Raw genomic sequence first — 21,526 nt, forward strand, 5'->3', positions numbered from 1 at the left:
GTCAGAGCATGCTAGTCCTGTTTAGAATGAGTGGCTGTTGTTTCATTAATGTAAGGCAGGGTGTCAATCTGACAAAGACGCTCAACATTCTTGAGTAGCTCAGCATTCTGAGCATCTATAGAGATGTGCAGACATTGTTGATCCCAGTGAGCAGTTTGGTTGTATCCAGCAGGGCCTTGGAGAGCCCAACCAAGTCTGGTGTGAACAGCTATGGGTGCATTAGGAGGTCCCATTCATATGGGTTGGACTGGCACAAGTAGGTGAGGCATGTCCGACCCAATGAGTAACAAAGGTTGTGCCCGCTCAATCTGTGGCAATGGTAAGGACCGGATATGGGCATTTTTGCGTTGGAGAGCAGCTACTGGATAAGAGTGTTCAGACAGTCTCAGATTCTCTGCAGTGAAGGCATGATTCATCTGGAACTTCCTAGTTGGTCTGTTTAAATGTGACACAGAGAGGGAAACAGATGCTCCATTTAATTGAAGTACATCCTGAAGTATTGTACGTAGTGTGAGAGTTTCAGGCACTGTGGTGAGGTTTAACTGTTCCACAGCCTGTGGCAGTACAATGCTGCACTCAGAGGCATCGTCTAACACTGCATATGTCTCCATGGCATTATCCCTGTTATGAAGTAGGACCTTAACTTCATTAAGCATCACCTTTGGAGATCAGTTGGGACAATCTAATTATACCTGGGAGGTGGAAGCATTGACCAGAAGAACACTCTTTTGTATCTGCAGGGCTGCTTCATGGAGAATGGTCAGGTGCAGCTCTTTACATGTCTGGCACCCTCGCTTCAGAGTGCAGTTGTCTGAAGTATGTATCCTTCCACATTTCCAACAACGCTTTCCATCCGTTATCCACTTCATTATTTGCTCTGTGGTTAGTAGCTTAAATTTCGAACAAGAGTTTAGGAAATGGTCCTTATTGTTGCAATATGGACAGTACGTTTGAAACTTGGGTGTCTTAACTCTTGCTTGTCCTTGAACAGTTAAGGTACTGTTAGTTGAGTTGAGGATTGAGGTGGATCTGTCCTTAGGGTGAGAAGGTGTACATGAATCCTTCTTAGTTGTCCTGGTTACCTCACTTTGATAAAGTGCTGCTGCCCTGTTTGAAATACGCTTAGCCTGAGACTTTAGCTGTAGCCATACAGAGAAATTGGGTAGAGTGTAGGTACAATCTGTGCCAGTCTGTAGAATGCTGTGTCTAAAGCAGTACTCCACAAAACTGTCATGGTATGATGGTGGCATTTTGCTCAAAAGGCGATCGACATGAGATCCACACCTTAACGCATAGCCATTTGGGCCTTATAAAGTCCTGAGCATCCCTACTAATTAATGGATGGATAAGGCAAAGTTTTCAAAAGCTTCAGCATCTCCAAACTTTACAGCAGGGGCATTCAGTATGGCACCTAACTCACACTGGACTAGTTGCCGTGGTTGGCCATATTTATCTTGCAGTGCTTGTAATGCAACAGTATATGGCCTGGGATCGTGCATGTATGCCTTTGCAAGCTGGAAAGCACTGGGAAGTTTTAAGTGACCTAGAAGCACTTGATACTTGTACTGTTCACATGTAGCAGTACATATTGTGCAATGAAAACAATTCAGTCTCTCCACCTATATCTATAGACTGTCTATATAGAAAGTATATCTGTCTATATAGATATATATAGACAGATATATATCTACCCCCCCCCCCCCCAACCCACCTCACATATTAGAATAATTATAACATCATCAAAGATATGAAACAACACAAGTAGAACTATGGGAATTATGTAGTGACCAAAAAATTAAAGCAAATCAACAATCTCATATTTTAGCTTCTTGTAATCTCTGAGATTTGTAATCTTTCAACTAACTCCATAAGGTGCCAACTGGGATGCTTTTAAAACTAAATTAAAGGATTTCCCATATAAACTGGGCATTTGTTGACAGCTTTTACTTTTAAAGGTGCATTCAGTCATTTTTTCCTCATTAAAAAGTGTAACTCCTAAAGACATGAAATGTCATTTTGCAATATATGTAGGAAATCATGACCACTCACATTAAAACGAAGACTCCAGTCATATCAGTAACCTTATAAAAGCTGTTTTATTGTACATAGAGAGGGTCCGCATATGGGGGCTGCCATGTTAGAATCACATGACCAGCCGAATACTACTCGCTTAATCTCAGTAACCATCCTGTTATTTGACACTTTCACTCATTGATTCAAGTAATCATGGCTGAATGTGCATATTACATTTCATGACATCTGAAACTGAAAACTACTGATTTTATATGATGCTACATCCAAGTCGCTAGGTGTCAGAAAGTCCAAGATGACACTAAGACAAAAGTTATTGAGTGCACCTTTAAGTTTTAGTTTTGCAAAGTAATGTATAAGCAGCTGCCATTTTCATTTGTCTACAAAATAGATTTCAAGTATTTAAGCACAAGCCTTTAGCTAAAATACCTTAATAAGATAATGAAAACAATAAACTCAGTCAAGTGTGCCATAAATTTTGACTTGTCAAAACCAATGACTACAGTCATTGTTTCTACAATAAAATGGTGGTAACTTGTTATACAAATGAACAGAGCAATTCTGAAGGCTTCTTACACGTTTTGAATAATATTTCATATTAATTTGAGTTTAAAATGATTTCACAGTGGTAACAATAATTATAGTGACTGTGTATTTTGTCAGAAAATATCATTGGCCACTATTGTAATAAAGAAAAGAGTTCGAAACCTCACACCTCGAAACTGTTTTCTTATGGTTGATCTAATGTGACTGAAATTTGTTAGTCAGGATTTTTAGTTTGATGTTTACGAGTGATGCAATGAACCAAGAGATTAACTGTGAATGAAATGTTGTGTTTCTGCTTTTCTTCTCTGGAAATTTGGCACAAGATCAACATCGCCATCTATTTGTTATTTTGTGGAAAACATTGAGATTGAGCGCATTTACGTTACAAACTTGCATAATAATATTTTTTTTTCATTCATTGTCTACAACGAACAACATGTTACCATGTTTACATGGCTTAAATTGCGCAAACAATAACATACAGGCAAAGAAAAAGTGCTAGACTATAATAATAATAATAAAAAAAAAAAAAAAACAAACGAAACAAAGAGAGGAAAGTGTGATATTTATTCATCTTTCCATATAATACTTCATTATACAGGCTCTGATAGCCTGTTTGCTTTTACATTTTTACAAAATACTACAGTATTGTTTAAAAATAAAACAAAAAAGACATGGAGACAGACCTTTTCATTTTATAAATGTGGAACATCGTCATTCATTGTTGTGTAAATATTATTAATAGGCTAATACTATTCTCTTTCTATCCCAAAGTCATTGCAAAATACTATTCTGTTTATTTCACCAAAACAACTACTAAATGACACACGGTGAAGCGTCATTGACCATAAAGTGCAAAATTATAACAATAATCAGAAAAAGAAATCAAATAGTACGTAATAATATTGTACATTCTTGGATTCATAACATTTATACAATCTATAAATACTTCAAGCACAGTTTCAGACATTTTTAAATGAGTTAATTCTAAAGCAACTGATTTAATAGGCAATGAAAGGGACGAAAGGATGCTAAGCAGCGTGCTGATGTTTGCGAACTCGCATTATTACGTCATAATGATTTAGAACTCGCTGACGCATTAAGCCAATAAAAGCAGTAGAGAGTGATGCGCCGCTTCAGTCTGTATTTTTGCAGTGATGGATTTTTATCGCTCTTCAGACAGTATGAATAAAACTTTCAAGACAACATTTCATGGGGCAATGGCCCCAATCAAAGAGGTTCTAACCCCGCTGGATTTCGAAAGAAATTCCATGCTTCCACCGATTACAGCTCCGGTAAGAGTTAGACTATATATAAACAAAATATATATCACGTAATATAATTCTTTATAAATATATAAATAAATAATTATATATAAAACTAAATTATATTTGTAGATAGATAGATACATACATAAATTATATATAAATATGAGAAATAGTAGTGTATGATAACTATCTGCAAGTACAGTGAGTCCCAGAGTTATAAATAATATCACTAATATGACTAATTGAATATATTTGTACATATATATTTTTGTTAGTTTCTGATATCACAGCTCCAATGGTCATGGATAACCTGTAAATATCTAAATATTTAATTGGCTAGAAATTGCTCTTTGTCAGTATAATCTTTATAAAAATATTTTTACAAATATTTACCAAGTAATCACAAAGAACTGGAAAAGTCACGGAAATGTCATTTTCAGTGGGTTTTCATATTTCCTGGGTCAAAAGGTGTGGGTACCCTGTAATATGTTGACAGTACAAGTTTAAGCCTCTGTTATGCCATTGTCTGCTTAGGTGTCAGCTCTCGCCTCACACCAAGAACCTCTCCGTGGAAAATGCACTTTAAGTACACTCGATTCAAACACACGGCTTCAACTACCAGCATCATGGGAAGTGATTGACCCATACTTGGTGCTGCCCAACAAGTAAGTTCAATTGCAATGTATTGAATAGCATAACTACAATTGATTTTAAGCATAAACCAATTTTCTTTTCTTTCAGATACCGCAAAATTGTTAAGAGGACCCTGAAAGAAAAACGCATTAGCAAATCACAACTGTGCAATGTGATACAGGAAACTGTTGAGTGCATAAAAACAGTTTCCATGGATGTGGTCCTTCCAGCTTTTTCCATCTGCATGGAAGAGGAAAAAAGTCTGCTTGAGAAAGCTCAGGTACTTCAAAAGAGAGCTGAAGAGTGGAAGTTCAACAGTGGCATCAATCTTAACATTGATTCTATTGACAGTCATGGAATCTCAGATGTGAGCTCTGCGGAACAGGCGCGCATCATTGGGAAGAACATTTTTGCCTGTATGATGCAGTTCTTGCACAGCAAAGATGAGTCAATGATGCCTCGAGGACGCTCTATGGAAGTACTTGGGCTATCAGACAACTTTAGAGCATCAGAGCAGTGCCTCAGTCAGGAGTTAATCATCAGGTTTACTAAAGATCTGGTGAACTGTGTTTACAGTGAACTCCTAGCTAACAACATGGGCAAGGCACTACATGAAGATTACTTGTTCTCTGAGCTTTTGATGTTTGAAGGGCACACTCAAATGTTTGTACGCCGGGAATTCTACCTGGACGTGCTTCATCACTTCTCTCAGTGCGCTGCAAAGTACAACCTGAAAATATTCCTGAAATTGGATGGCCCCAGCATCTTGGAATTGACCTGGGACTCTGCTGGCTCCACAACCATCACAAAAGCTGAGAAGACTACACTGAATGCCCTCAGCAAAATAGTGACAGGCACAGTGATGGATATCATCAATGAAATCACAGAAAATCCTCTACGGACTGCAGAGATAGTCAGGCAAGGTACATGTACTATACTTTTCATCCTCTTGATGTCATTGTGTGTAATTTCTTAAGTAAATTGTAATCTAAAATGAATTGTTTACCAATTCATGTTGTTGTTTTAGGGAAGAAAGCAGGTATGCAATCCAGTGATGTCGCTTCCAGCTGCTTTGAGCAGCTGGATGAGGCAGAACTTTTGGGAAGAAGAACTCCCAAACCTGATGTGATGCCTGAGAATGATATGCTTAGTCCAATTGCTGGAAGGAAGGACGAAGCTGAAGAAAAAGAGGAAGAGATAGACCTTGAGGAATTGCTTGGGAAGGATGAATCTCCCACTCCCACTGAGAGATGCAGTCAACATGCCCAAGAAAGTAGACTACACAGTGCTTCTATAAAGCATGAATGTAGCAGTGGTACTGTTGACCAGGGTCTTGACTGTCATCTAGACTGGCAGTATTGGGCAGTTGAGGAAAACAGAACTTCCACAACAAGACCTGAAACATCAATGGAAGAAATCGCTGAGGCCTCTTTCATTTTGCCATACCACCTTATAGAGAGCATTGTTGATGGACTTGTTTCACAGCTTGAGGCTACATTTGATGTGAACATCCCTGGCATCTACCTGTGTGACAAACTTGTCGACAACTTGGTAAAGGGACTGGAAAAGCTGACAAAAAAGAGTATTACTCGTTGCAGGTCTAGACAACACTGGTCTACCAATGAGAATACTACTATTTCAAACATTGTAAATGAAGCCCATGACATTCTGGCACAAAAGAGGTATTTGAGGGCAGCATGGTATGAGGATGAGATGGCTGTTGCCTATATGACAGTTATTCTGTCAGCAGTCGTCTTTGACTACACCATAGTGCGTGTGAAGGCACAGAAGAATGACTGTACACCATGTGGGTCAAGGGCTGAGTCCTGCAGTCCCATAAACAGTGAGAAAGAACTGATCCAGGCTTGTGCTTCAACAACTGACAGTGACGATTCACCTATTGAAATGAGGCCTGGAACTTACCTGGTTGAGCGAGAAGATTCGGATCAGGGAGAGATAGATGAAGATCTCAGTGAGGAGAGAAGATCTCCCAGTCCGTTTCCCAGAGAAGAAACACCTAAAGCAAAAAGAGGTCGCTCTTTGCTTTCTCGTATCCGAGCCTCCCTATCCAAAATCTTCAGGAGAAAAAAATAGATGCCATGTGAAACCATGTCCTTGAGAAAATGGTCAGCATAGAATTGCATGAAGCAGAAAGAGTGCAACCATAAAAAAAGATGGGAGAGCAATCTTAAAAAGATGCCGTAACCATAAAAAAAGATGGAGTGCCATCTTATAAATTAATAAAAGTGTTTGCTGTGCATGAACTGGCATTTTTGTTGTGTACATTTTAATGAATATTTTCATACCTTTTTTTTTTTTTTAAATCTGTAACCTTAATGCATATTAACACTCTTGTAATAACTCGAAAAACTGTTTATTATTCATAATTCACCAATTTAAATCAGCACCTTTCATGCTTACAACCTTACAACCTAATGAAAAAAAATTGATAACCAAAACTTCTGCAGAACAGTACTTTAATGTAAAACAGAACAAGCAAGCTGGATAGAGTAAGCTTTTTATTATACAAACATCTTGCTTCAACTTAACCTTTCCAGATCAACATACAAATTTTAACTTATGTTTCAACTTATCACAGTATGTCTGAAGTAATGTCCAGTAATAGCTAATAAATCACCCACACACAAAGTACTGGTAATAAAAACCAAGAATCCAATCATTATATTTTAGGTTTGCACATATAAGGTAAGTGCATTTCCATAAATTTTAAGGTATAAAATACACACACACACACACACATATATATATATATATATATATATATATATATATATATATATATATATATATATATATATTCACTTACATCAATTGATGTTCAATTACAATCAAAGTCCCTTTTCAAACTATGAACTAACCAAGATCTTCTTTTGGTTTCACATTGCATTAAATGATTGATATACATTTGTCATCACTGCAGAAACAGTAACTTTTTTATTGACTTAATCCATAGTTTACCTCAGAACGAAAGAAGAAAGGGCGTTTTTAATGAGTTTGAGAGAACAGCAACAAACTATCGGTAAGCCATATGAATAGCATGCTTGATCTAGTCTAGCAACATTTCAGTAATGAAAGGACCGTAATATCCCATAAAAGGTTTAATTTTGTGTAAATCAGTTGTGACCCATCTGTGAACTTAAGCTGTGAGTGTGGGTGTCCATCTAGCATCTCGTCTTCAATCATCTTCTTTTAGTTCCTCCAAAACCTGCACCAGAAAACACCTTTTATTGTTCTCATCTTTTAAACACATACAGTATTTGATTGACATGCAGACTAATCCATAATAGTCTCAGCCTCAGACGGCAAGCCCACAGTCCGTTCACTGACAGTCTGATGCATGTACCCAAAACTGATAAATGTTTCTCGATCCAATAAACACATATCTGATGATTTAAAATAACTTCCTAGAGTAAAAGCATTGAGCTTGACTTTCTTAATCATGTCTGTGTAATAGTCTGTACTTATTTTCTGTACTGTACTTAGATTCTTTACACATATTCCAGCATTTGTATTCTGTGCAATTGCTCACAAAGACCGACGTGCCATTATTTTAACACATTTTCTTTCCATGCCAGTCTATTATTATGGTATAATACAGTCACTGAGCACTTTATTAGGAACACTATGGTCCTAATAAAGTGTCCGACATGGTCTTTTGCTGTTGTAGCCCATCCACCTCAAGGTTTGACATGTTATGCATTCTGAGATGCTATTCTGCTCACTACAATTGTACAGTCTGAGTTACAGTAGCCTTTCTGTCAGCTCGAACCAGTCTGGCTATTCTCCGTTGACCTCACTCATCAACAAGATGTTTCCATCCGCATAACTGCCACTCACTGGATGTTTTTTGTTTTTGGCACCGTTCTGAGTAAACACTCAAGACTGTTGTGCTTGAAAATCCCAAGAGATCAGCAGCTACAGAAATACTCAAACCAGCCCGTCTGGCACCAACAATCATGCCACGGTCGAAATCACTGAGATCACTACATTAATGTGAACATTAATTGAAGCTCCTGACCCGTATCTGCATGATTTTAAGCACTGCACTGCTGCCACACAATTGGCTGATTAGATAATAGCATGAATAATATGATGTGAACAGACCAGTGGTGCAGGGGGAGGTGTGAGGAAACAAACTCTGAAATCGAACTAAGTGTGAAAGCACACTTCCTGTAATTTACCTGAGGCAGTGCGTGTTCCTGAGCTTGTTGGTTGTGATGGTGGAGAAGGTCTGCTGAAGTAAGATTGTCCTGTGGAGCCCATGTGTGGTTGTCGTCTAAGATCAATACAAAAGTCAGGTGGAGATGGGCTGCATGATTTGGTTAAATTATTAGCACTGTTCAGTTGTTATTAGATCACCCAAATGTAAACGAGGTAACTAAAGGTGAAAATTTTGTGCAAAAATACATAGCTCTCACTTACCTCTGACTCCCATACAGGTATCCCAGAACTCCACCTGTGCCCATTCCAGTCCAGAATCCACCACCACCTGTTCCACTGTTTCCACCAGTGAAACCGGTCCAAGAATTTTGAGGTCTAGTGTATGAGTCAGAAAAACCATAGCCAGGCCTTGAGCTGGAATGGTCTGCAGATTAAACACACATAAGGGAAAAAACTCAATCTTATACACACCATAGATATAAATATTATGCAAATATTTTGCATAGTTGGTTACTGTTTTAGTTAGCAGGCTTTCATACTCTCACCGAGCACCTTATTAGGAACACCTACTTATTCCTGCGATTATCTAATCACCCAATCATGTGGCAGCAATGCAATACATAAAATCGAGCAGATATGGATCAGAAGTTTCAGTTAATGTTCACATCAACCATCAGAAAGGGGGAAAAAATTGGATCCCAGTGATTTTGACCATGGCATGTTTGTTGGTGCCAGATGGGCTGGTTTGAGTATTTCTGTAACTGCTGATCTCCTGGGATTTTCACACACAACAGTCTCTAGAATTTACTCCGAATGGTGTCAAAAACAAAAACATCATGTGAGCGGGAGTTCTGTGGATGGAAACGCCTTACTGATGAGAGAGGTCAATGGAGAATGGCCAGACTGGTTCGAACTGACATAAAGGCTACGGTAACTAAGATAACCACTTTGTACAATTTTAGTGAGCAGAACAGCATCTCAGAATGCACAACACGTCAAACCTTGAGGCGGATGGGCGACAACAGCAGAAGATGACGTCGGGCACTTTATTAAGACCATAGTGTTCCTAATAAAGTGCTCAGTGAGTGTATATGTATGCTAAATTATTATAGTGCCTAAGAATAGGTTTTGAAGTCTATGATGTCTATGACAATGGAGAAAGGAAACAAACTGGACTATTCACACTGAACTTGATCACAGTTACTGCTTATGAAGTTAATTGCAAAGTCACTCCAAACTCAGTGCTCTTTAAATAGGTGAAGTGTGTAAGTTTCCCTTTGTTAAAACACTTTCTCCTATCCAATCTTAATATGCAGAGACAACTGAAAGCTATTCATAGGTTGATTTTCTGAAAAGTGTAAATACAGTTACATAGCAAACATAGTAACACTGGCTCAACCAATGGCTTGAGTTTGGGTGTGACTCTGTTTGTCTGACCAATGATATACGGGGTAGAGTTCAGGACCTCTTTGAACCTTCGTTATTTTTGCAATTCCGTTAGGTGACGCAATTGGTGCAGGCATTACACACTTCAGCTTTAATGCACTGAACTGATGTTGGCTTTTTTTGTCATGAAACTTAGTTAAAACACATTCAAACAGGGATTTTGATTTTTGTTGGGGTCTTTCTCCATTTTTTTAATACCTGTGTAATCTGGCTTAAATCCAGGAGGTGGTGGTCCCATGCCATGGCTGTTATCCCAGGGCCCACTGAACCCTTGTGAGGGATCGCCATCGTAACCTTGGTGACCCCGAGTAGGGCTGCACAAAAACATCTTATACACACCATATGCCAACAGCAAAAATAAAGCTACCACCATAAGCCCACCCACTCCATCATCTGATTGGCCATTCTGGGAGGGATAATGGTTATTAGACTGCTGATAGTGGCCACCGCTCTGCCGCTGTTTTTGATTAGAGAAGCCTTGGAAGAAGCTAGAGGCAAAGCCTGAAAAGCCAGACGAGCCCCAGGAGCCATGAGTGTGCTGCTGCTTCCCCTCCGCTGTGAGCTCCAGTGTGTATTCCAGACCGCATGAGCCCTTCAGGATATACGCATCATTAGGACTGCTGTAACCCTCACAGGAAACTTCCACATGGCCAAACCTGTACGCGTTATCCATGTCAGCCTTACACTCCCACTAGAAACAGAGTGAGAAAGACTATGAATAGTTCACTCAAAAATGAAACTTCTGTTTTCACAATCCGTACACCAATTGTCTGATGCACATTTGTTCTTTACACACTGTTCCAACCTTTTTGGAAATTAGGTTAGTAATGTAATCAGCAGTGGGGCAGTTTTGTGGCCCTTACCTGTATGTCTATGCCATCTGATCCTTTGTTATAACACTGGACCACCTCTGGGATGAATGATCCACAGCCAGCTGACCCCCCGACACATTGCAGCTGTTGAACCGGACTGGAGCGCCGTGCGGTGGCGTAGCGACCTTTGTAGAGGGTGAGCACCTGAACATCCTGCAGTAACACGGCATCTGTTGCGGGATAGGGAGATAAACAATCAAATTGCATGTTCACATAACAATGTTTTTTTTTGCATTAAAAGGAATATTCAGAGTTCAATACAAGTTAAGCTCGATCAACAGCATTTGTGGCATAATGTTGATTAACACAAAAATTTATTTCGACTCGCCTTTGCTTTAAAAAAAAAGCAAAACTCTGGGTTACAGTGAAGCGCTTACAATTGAAGTGAATGGGGCCAATCCGTACACGTTAAAATACTCACCGTTTCAAAAGTATTCCCACAAAATGTAAACAATATGTGTTTTAACATGATTTTAGTGAGATAAAATCACTTGCTAATCTTTTGTGTGTAAAGTTATATCCAATTTTACAACATTGTTGCCATGATGACGTAACGGCATAAAGACTAAAACACTTAAACATAAAAATGATGATTTAAACAACTTTACAGCTCAAATAATACACAAGTTTTAAAAGAAGAATGAATGTAAATAGCTGGTGTGTTTAAACTCTCCAAATATTGGCCCCCATTTACTTCCATTGTAAGTGCCTCATGTAACAGATTTTTTCTTTTTTTTTTTTTTTTTTAAAGGAGGAACAAGTCGAAATTATTTCGTAATCAACATTATGCCACAAATGCTGTCGACTGAGTTTAATTTGTATTAAACCTGTAATATTCCTTTAAGCTCTTTAACAAGAATAAATAACGGTTTTGGTATTTAGATCATTATAGTGCTTGATAGAAACATATAGATTTTTTTATTAAAAACCGTTTTAATCATATTTTCTTCTTCAACTTTATATTACTATTATCATTGTATACTTGTGAATGTAGAAATTACATAAATACATGACAATTGTCACATCCCACCAAAAATAAAAAGCCCAGGATTTATTACATTTAAATATATATATATATATATTCTCACTTATTATTATGTTGATGTTGTTATATAAATAAAATATATGTTGTTATATAAATAAAATACACGTTTAGATGATCATACTGGCCACAACCCTCAAAATCTTTAGTACAGAAAAAAAAAAAAAAAAAAAAAACCCGGATGTCAACTTTATACACCACAAGTGGCGTGTATCTCATTATTGGCATTGCTCATTATATATACACACTACAGAGAACAAAACTAAACTCCGAGCTTTACAACACCCACAAAAACTGTTTCCAATCTGACCTGTCAAACTTCTCTGACACCTCTACTTCTAACTTAGAAAACCAGACTTACCCATCTATCTTTACTGAGATCCCTTGTACTGTTTATTTAGCTCTATATTTCGAATAAAAGATGATTTACCATTCGTCCAGCAGATGATGTGAGGCACAACAAGCAAGATGTGCAGCAGTAAAACTCCAGCGCTCTTCATTTCTCCAAATATGATGTGAAACTCTTTTTTATCCTTGAGTTAGATGGTCTGAAGTTCGTCACTGTAATCCTCTACATGTACGTGGCTTTAAACAATAAGTGAAGGTAAAGATGATGTAAACAAAGTGAAATTGACAACCCTTCCTTACTCAGCGCAACATCATTCTTCACACACTTCCGCTTCCGTGTTTCTGGTGACGCAGATACGGTTCTTCTTTACGCCATCTACTGACAGGAACCTTGAAAAACATTTCATTATTGTTCTCCAGTGTTTGTTTGTTTGTTGGTTTGTTTTTGAGAGAGGGTTCTGTGAATATTTTCTTTATTAATAACAATGCTTCAATACTATCTTGCTAAAAGTAAGAGTCAAACAGAACACAGTCAAAAAGTAAGCTAATGTCCAGTCGCAACAGACCAATTGATGTTTATTTTGGTTTTATACTATACATTTTGCTGTTATGTTAATGTGTAATTTCGGTACACATGGGGTCTGTTTCAAAATGTGAGCTGCCTCGCTGTCTCTTGCCAAATAGGCAGCTGTCTTCTGACATTGGCTCAAATCTACGGCACCTACAATGGAAGTGAATGGGGCCAATATTGGGGGGTTGATAGGCAGAAATATGAAGCATATAATTTTATAAAAGCACTTACGCCTCTACACGATAACTAAATGATCGTATAGGCACAGCTTTTTATGCTTAAGAGTTCAATCAAAACCACAAAAACATGCAATATTGGTGAAATAAGTCCCAAAATCAATGTCACCAGACATCTACTGAATGTCTTTTTGACATCCGAGACATACTTACTGAGCTACGTCTTATGTTGTATTGCAGATGAGCAAACAACGTAAAAAAATAGGGGGCAAAGAATGAGCGGGAGGCCAGGTGAACTGCAGGAGGCAAGACATGCTATTCCAAGACAGGTTAGTGTACAGTAGGGATGTCAAACGAGATAGGCACTGATCGTTTTGCGGGAGCTCTTGTACTGTTATGTCACATTTGCATTGTTGCCAGTGGGCATACTGTTGCATGCTGATGTCCTGAAAATACATGCTACCTATCAGGATGTGCAACCAACACTATACCCACATAGTTTTAGGGTTGTGGATAGGGTTTGTGGTTGGGTTAGGGCTTAGTACAGCCTCACACCATATAACACTATCTGATAGTTATGCTGGTAGCACATCCTGATAGATATTATCTGCCTGACAAGATGTGCTACCTGGGTTTTTAACACATTTCATGCTGTTGTAGAACATACCAACAGGTCCTCCCGTGCCTCCTGACATGTGCTACCCATGTTTTAACTTTACATATCTCTGTTTTTACTGCTGGTAGCACATGCTGAGCAGGTAACACAGATTGTCAGAACATCGGCCCACTTCTAGCACTGGTCAAAATCCCTGTCTTGACGAGGGATTAATGAAAACAGCAGGTTTGTATAATGCGCAGGAAAAACATGGGATACGTTAGGCTTTACTCTGCAATCCAGCATTCCAGACCTGCCACTGTCTGATATGTTTCTACTAAGACAACATTATTGTCAAGAAAAAGAGAAAACTCTCTGCCCTTGGCTGGTTAACTGTAGTAGATTTAAATATTAGTACATTATTTACTTGAATTTACTTAGTTATGTGATACTGCTGTTAGACACCTGAAAGACTTGAACTTTTTATTTTATTGCTTATAGTTTCTTTGTTCTTACTGTTTGTCTTGAATCACCACTTGAGAACTTGAAACTATATTTACTTCAGACATTCTTGAAGGCTAAATGCCATTGTTTGATGTAATATGTATAGAAACATTTAACTTTTTAAATAAAAGAGTTTATACAGTAACATAGGCTATTACTTTTGGTACCGAAATTGGTATCAAGAAGCATGACATTTCACTGGCATTATAGAATACTGAAATTTTACTGTAATACTGAAATGTTGGTATTATTGAGAAGACTTCTTTGGATGGTTGATGATCAGCTGTTATATAGCAAGTACAAGTAAATACAGTACTGTCTAGTACAGTTGGACATCAAAGACATTATAGTGACAATATAATTAATACAATTTGTCATTGTTAGTTCATGTTAGTTCATAGTGCATTACCTAATGTTAACATATACAAATTCTGATTTTAAAATATATTAATATATGTTGAAATTAACATTAACCTATATTAATAAATGCTGTAAAAGTATTGTTCATTGTTAATGTTGTTAACCAATGTTAACCTTAATGTAAAGTGTTACCAAAATATGAGACAAGTGATGCTTTAAATATTACTTGTGAGTAGAGTATTTTTACTGGGCATCATTTCCAATCAAGCTGTAAAAAAGTGTGAAAAGTGTAAAAAAAATTAAATGTAATTTCCATCACTGTCATTTCCACCATGGCATTTTATTAAACACAATACAGAATTTAAGACGTGGTGGAAATTACACTGTAGTGGAAATTTTCATGACTTTCAGAAAACAAAATGACATAAATTTCCTGTAATAAATGTACACACACATCGTTATTTGACAAATTAAAACACTTGTTGAGAGTTTGAAAAAAGTTATAATGAGACTTACTTTCTAGAAGTCCACATTGCTAAAAGTGCCTGACATTGAAGAAACACCCATATACAAATAGACCTACTTGATTTTTAAAGTAATACTCATGTGTGTGTTTAGAAATCATTTTATTTTGTCAATCACTTATGTTTATACAGAATTTATAAATGGATCGACACATATAGTATGTATTTTTAGCTAAGAATAATGGTCAGCTGCAAAGCTGTTGGGTGCTGCATTCATTTTGCAAGCATTCTTAGAGTACGTTCACTTTAAAATTTCATCCAATCAACCAAAATTAGACAGAAATAAGAGATACAGGCAGGTATGAATGATTGTTAACAGATTCTGCAAAGTGCACTCTACAGATCTATTCACATTTACACCAACTGGCAGCTCCAATAGTGCGAGAGAAAGAGAGCAGAGTATGTCAATTACTAATCATTCATTGAAATTGACAAATAAATCAGATCAAATTAAACATCAGTCCCAGAGAATAAACATAAAATATTGCATTAACAAATAACATAGTTAACATAATCGATTATATTCAATAGTACAATGAGTGCTCCAAATCTGTGAGTTGGATAGTGATTATTTGTAGGCCTAGACTTCTGGAGACTATGTCTACAAGCCTATTCAATAAATTATTTGAAATACTCAGAAAGAAAATGCTCAAGTAACAATCAGAAAGGACCAATGTTCAGACAAAGCAAATATGGAGCTTTGTTGCTTTCTTCGTCAGTAATTGTGCAACACAAGGCTTTTGATATCATGAGCTTTAAAGCACAGTACCATGATCCAGTATAGTACCATTATTTTGTTGTTGTACTCATTGGTATTTATTTATTTTATTACATATTTGCAACATAGGTCCTCTCCTGAGTCTATAGACATTCTCTATAGATGTCCGTCTTCTTCTTGGATATAGTGTCTCCTTGGTCTTAATGTCCCTTCGTTCAAATCCGGCCTCTGCATGCAGCATATTAACAAATGGCTAAATCTACAGTTCATCAGACTTCAATCTCAAGTCTCTATGTACTGCCTTTGAAAGTGCATGCAGAATATTGCACTACTTTCCCATAACAAGCTACAGAAACCCATCTACTCAGTCTTCAGTGGATATGTGAACACACTGCCACATCCAAGCTTCCATGTTAAAGTTAAGATGCCCTGAGTTTCAAGTGAAAAAGAACAGACTGTGACATCGAGATAAGGACAAGGACATGCAGGATAAAGGAATTAGATGGAGACTGGGCAGATGATGATCTTGTCCTCCAGCATTACACTGACTACCAAGAAGACAAAGTACAGCAAGAACATGAGGAAACCCAGGAGCTTGCTCATTCTCCATTTGCACACAGCGATGGAGATAATGACAAAGAGGAGCATGAGGAAGAGCAGTACAATGGCGCAGAACAGACCATTGCTGCTCACTGTCACTGAACTCAGGTCGTTGAACAATGAAAACATTAACCATGGAAACGGCAGGCTGGGGATTGTAAACAAACACAACAAGATTCAGCATTCAAATGATGCTTTATGTAGTCAATTACTGTAAATTGAAATGATGATGAATATTATTGTAGCAATGATGAGGATATCTTACCCCACAGTAATGTCAAAAATGTTGGAGCCAACTGAGCTGGACACGGCCATGTCTCCCAGACCCTTCCGTGCAACAATAACACTGGTGATAAGATCTGGAATGGAGGTACCAGCTGCTAGAATGGTCAGACCCATGATCTCCTCTGTGATTCCAATAGTTTCGCCAACCTGCGGGGGAAATTTGCATTGCGTTTTTTTAGTAAGCATGGTATTACACCCACTAACACATACTGATGCAAACATATGATCCCCATCTAAACTGCTAATGCACACACCAGTATATCACAAGCTTGGGATCCAAAGGCATCATCCAAGTGAGCTCATCATCAATTTAAGGCATCATAGATACACTCTGGTAGTATTTAAAATGGACTAGTTCCCCCAATATTTGTTTAGGCTGTGTATTTTTGAGAGTTTTTAGAGTATCAGGTAATTAGCTTAGCAACTAGTGCTAACGCTAGACTCAATTGAGTGTGTCGGGTTTCTTGCACTTTGAGTGAGGAGCGCTATTTGTGTGGCGCACTTGAGTGACCATTAACAATGTCACTGCATTTGTTACATTTTTCAAATCAATCAAGTTTCATTGCCTTAAACGGTAGCTGTCTGTGTAGGCAGTAGATGGACAGACCTACCATGAGCTCTGAGGTTGTTAATCTATGGTACTGTACTTTTGTTGAAAGCCATCAGCCCACGTTATTTTAATTTAAGAACTACACTACCTATGAAACCTGATGAGAAAGATCCACCAATCAGAGAGTCGCGGTAAACAAACCACGGCAAAAAAAAAAAAAACACTGCAGCAACCTCCCACTCCCATGACGCACTGTAAATGACGCAATCGAGTAAGTCTCCCTACACTCTCAAACTTCTTATATATTTGTATATATCTGAATATTTTGCAACAAACGTAAAATATGTAATTCCTATACTTAACCTTGTCCGACTCCGCGTCCCCATGTGTGGATGTTGTATTTTGGCTTTGCTATACGCAATGCATAATTTAAATTAATTTAAACTGACTGAATACAGTTCATAAGACTCTAGACTGTCATTTAAGGGTTAAACTTCTGCCACACTGTGTCACGTGATACAAGTTGCTTTCACTGTATATGGAGTTAGGGTGAAATAAGGTGCATTTCGAACTGTTCTGAGACCAGTGTAGAAAGACAGCACACTGAAGGTCAAGTCATTCACTAAATAAGGAGTTCACGATCTTTAAATGGAAAAAAGGTAAACATATTTGGCTTGCTGTCCATGATGGAGGGCTCGAGCTCCCCCCCAACCCCATGGACTCCTTTGTCTGATTTAGAAGTACCTAGTCATGATAGTGGAGTTGGGGTGGAGGAGGGATGCCAGAAGAACAGTTGTAGGACGGAGGTAAGCTGCGGCTTATACAGTTGTGCTCAAAGTTTGCATACCCTTGGAGAATTGGTAATATATGTACCATTTTTAAAGAAAACATGAGTGAGCAGGCAAAACACATTTTCTTTTTTATTTCTTATGGGATTCATATTCAACTGTAGGTTATAACAGAATGGCACAATCATAAAACAAAACATGGCAACAAAGAAAAAAATGAAATGACCCCTGTTCAAAAGTCTGCATACCCTTAGTTCTTAATACTGTGTATTGCCCCCTTTAGCATCAATGACAGCTTGCAGTCTTTTGTAATAGTTGTCTATGAGGCCCCAAATTCTTGCAGGTGGTATAGCTGCCCATTCGTCTTGGCAAAATGCCTCCAGGTCATGCAAAGTCTTTGGTCGTCTTGCATGAACCGCATGTTTGAGATCTCCCCAGAGTGGCTCGATGATATTAAGGTCAGGAGACTGTGATGGACACTCCAGAACCTTCACCTTTTTCTGCTGTAACCACTGGAGGGTCAACTTGGCCTTGTGCTAAGTCCAAGAGTCCCATGCTCAGCTTTCGTGCAGAAGAATGCAAATTGTCTGCCAGTATTTTCTGATAACATGCTGCATTCATCTTGCCATCAATTTTCACAAGATTCCCCGTGCCTTTAGAGCTCACACACCCCAAAACATCAGTGAGCCACCACCATGCTTCACAGTGGGGATGGTATTCTTTTCACTGTAGGCCTTGTTGACCCCTCTCCAAACATAGCGCTTATGGTTATGACCATAAAGCTCTATTTTCATCTTATCACTCCAAATTACAGTGTGCCAGAAGCTGTGAGGCGTGTCAAGGTGTTGTCGGGCATATTGTAACCGGGCTTTTTTGTGGCATTGGTGCAGTAAAGGCTTCTTTCTGGCAACTCAACCATGCAGCTAATTTTTGTTCAAGTATCGTCGTATTGTGCTCCTTGAAACAAACACACTGTCTTTTTCCAGAGCAGCCTGTATTTCTCCTGAGGTTACCGGTGGGTTTTTCTTTGTATACCGTACAATTCTTCTGGCAGTTGTGGCTGAAATCTTTCTTGGTCTACCTGACCTTGGCTTGGTATCAAGAGATCCCCGAATTTTCCACTTCTTAATAAGTGATTGAACAGTACTGACTGGCATTTTCAAGGCTTTGGATATCTTTTTATATCCTTTTCTAAAGGATGTCCTTTTTATATCTTTATAAAGTTCCATTACCTTGTTACGCAGGTCTTTTGACAGTTCTTTTCTGCTCCCCATGACTCAGTATCTAGCCTGCTCAATGCACCCACGTGAGAGCTAACACTCTCACTGACTATTTATACACAGACACTGATTGCAATTTAAAAAGCCACAGGTGTGGGAAATTAACCTTTAATTGCCATTTTAAACCTGTGTGTGTCACCTTGTGTGTCTGTAACATGGCCAAACATTCAAGGGTATGTAAACTTTTGATCAGGGCCATTTGGGTTATTTCTGTTATCATTATGATTTAAAAAAGAGCCAAACAACTATGTGATAATAAATAGCTTCATATGATCACTATCCTTAAATAAAAGACTTCTTGCATGATCAGTCATATTTTCAAAATCAATGCCAAAATTTCACAATTTCTGCCAGGGTATGCACACTTTTGAGCACAACTGTATACAGTGCATCCGGAAAGTATTCACAGCGCTTCACTTTTTCCACATATTGTTATGTTACAGCCTTATTCCAAAATGGATTAAATTCATTATTTTCCTCAAAATTCTACAAACAATACCCCATAATGATGACGTGAAAGAAGTTTGTTTGAAATCTTTGCAAATTTATTAAAAATAAAAAATGGGAAAAAAAATTAAAAATCACATTTACATAAGTATTCACAGCCTTTGCTCAATACTTTGTTGAAGTACCTTTGGCACCAATTACAGCCTCAAGTCTTTTTGAGTATGATGCTACAAGCTTGGCACACCTATTTTTGGGCAGTTTCTCCCATTCTTCTTTGCAGGACCTCTCAAGCTCCATCAGGTTGGATGGGGAGCGTCGGTGCACAGCCATTTTCAGATCTCTCCAGAGATGTTCAATCGGGTTCAATTCTGGGCTCTGGCTGGGCCACTCAAGGACATTCACAGAGTTGTCCCATAGCCACTCCTTTGTTATCTTGGCTGTGTGCTTAGGGTCGTTGTCCTGTTGGAAGATGAACCTTCGCCCCAGTCTGAGGTCCAGAGCGCTCTGGAGCAGGTTTTCATCAAGGATGTTTCTGTACATTGCTGCATTCATCTTTCCCTCGATCCTGACTAGTCTCCCAGTTCCTGCTGCTGAAAAACATCCCCACAGCATGATGCTGCCACCACCATGCTTCACTGTAGGGATGGTATTGGCCAGATGATGAGTGGTGCCTGGTTTCCTCCAGACATGACGCTTGCAATTCAGGCCAAAGAGTTCAATCTTTGTTTCATCAGACCAGAGAATTTTGTTTCTCATGGTCTGGGAGTCCTTCAGGTGCCTTTTGGCAAACTCCAGGCGGGCTGTCATGTGCCTTTTACTGAGGAGTGGCTTCCGTCTGGCCACTCTACCATACAGGCCTGATTGGTGGAGTGCTGCAGAGATGGTTGTTCTTCTGGAAGGTTCTCCTCTCTCCACAGAGAAATGCTGGAGCTCTGTCAGAGTGACCATCGGGTTCTTGGTCACCTCCCTGACTAAGGCCCTTCTCCCCCGATCGCTCAGTTTGGCCGGGCAGCCAGCTCTAGGAAGAGTCCTGGTGGTTCCAAACTTCTTCCATTTACGGATGATGGAGGCCACTGTGCTCATTGGGACCTTCAATGCTGCAGAAATTTTTCTGTACCCTTCCCCAGATCTGTGCCTCGATACAATCCTGTCTCGGAGGTCTACAGACAATTCCTTGGACTTCATGGCTTGGTTTGTGCTCTGACATGCACTGTTAACTGTGGGACCTTATATAGACAGGTGTGTGCCTTTCCAAATCATGTCCAGTCAACTGAATTTACCACAGGTGGACTCCAATCAAGTTGTAGAAACATCTCAAGGATGATCAGTGGAAACAGGATGCATCTGAGCTCAATTTTGAGTGTCATGGCAAAGGCTGTGAATACTTATGTACATGTGATTTTTTTTTCGTTTTTTTTTTTTTTTTTAATACATTTGCAAAGATTTCAAACAAACTTCTTTCATGTTGTCATTATGGGGTATTGTTTGTAGAATTTTGAGGAAAATAATGAATTTAATCAATTTTGGAATAAGGCTGTAACATAACAAAATGTGGAAAAAGTGAAGCGCTGTGAATACTTTCCGTATGCACTGTATGCTTTCTCCGGTGCTGATTGGTTGGATTAAATGAACATGCTCCTCCCGAACTTTTGTTAAGAACTCCATCAAGAGAGCATTCTCTCTATGCAGCTAAATGCATTCAATCAAAACGTCCTATCAAAAGATAAGTTTCAAGCTGCAGATGATGTTTGAACCACTGG

General features: G+C 38.6%; 2 protein-coding genes across 4 annotated transcripts in view; both read right to left on the reverse strand.

Moving 5' to 3' along the window:
• Positions 1-6,984: 6,984 nt before the first annotated feature.
• LOC127444148 (store-operated calcium entry-associated regulatory factor-like) lies at positions 6,985-12,709 on the reverse strand. Its single transcript, XM_051703370.1, has 6 exons — positions 12,451-12,709; positions 10,970-11,148; positions 10,305-10,797; positions 8,922-9,084; positions 8,681-8,775; positions 6,985-7,704 (listed from the first exon to the last, which is right to left on the reverse strand). The coding sequence occupies exons 1-6, from the start codon at positions 12,518-12,520 to the stop codon at positions 7,679-7,681; spliced, it is 1,026 nt and encodes a 341-aa protein (XP_051559330.1). The 5' UTR covers positions 12,521-12,709; the 3' UTR covers positions 6,985-7,678.
• Positions 12,710-14,725: 2,016 nt separating this feature from the next.
• Positions 14,726-21,526, reverse strand: part of LOC127444416 (sodium/potassium/calcium exchanger 2-like) — a 35,961-nt gene continuing 29,160 nt past the window's right edge. For 2 of the 3 annotated variants that reach the window (XM_051703779.1, XM_051703780.1), the window contains exons 10-11: positions 16,682-16,848; positions 14,726-16,564 (exon numbers count right to left, since the gene is read on the reverse strand). In XM_051703779.1, coding sequence (XP_051559739.1) covers positions 16,315-16,564; positions 16,682-16,848 — 417 coding nt within the window. In that variant the 3' untranslated portion in view covers positions 14,726-16,314. The remainder of the gene's footprint in view (positions 16,565-16,681; positions 16,849-21,526) is intronic. The other variant, XM_051703781.1, reaches the window with a different exon arrangement.

The sequence above is a fragment of the Myxocyprinus asiaticus genome, chromosome 7 (assembly GCF_019703515.2).
Source record: "Myxocyprinus asiaticus isolate MX2 ecotype Aquarium Trade chromosome 7, UBuf_Myxa_2, whole genome shotgun sequence".
Taxonomy (NCBI): domain Eukaryota; kingdom Metazoa; phylum Chordata; class Actinopteri; order Cypriniformes; family Catostomidae; genus Myxocyprinus; species Myxocyprinus asiaticus.

Bases quoted from the DNA above. Each gene is read 5' to 3' on its own strand.
- LOC127444148 (XM_051703370.1), bottom strand. From the start codon at position 12,520: ATGAAGAGCGCTGGAGTTTTACTGCTGCACATCTTGCTTGTTGTGCCT. The intron at 10,798-10,969 runs GTAAGGGCCACA...CTCTGTTTCTAG, and splicing joins CAGATGGCATAGACATACAG to TGGGAGTGTAAGGCTGACAT. The intron at 8,776-8,921 runs GTAAGTGAGAGC...TATTGATCTTAG, and splicing joins TACCTGTATGGGAGTCAGAG to ACGACAACCACACATGGGCT.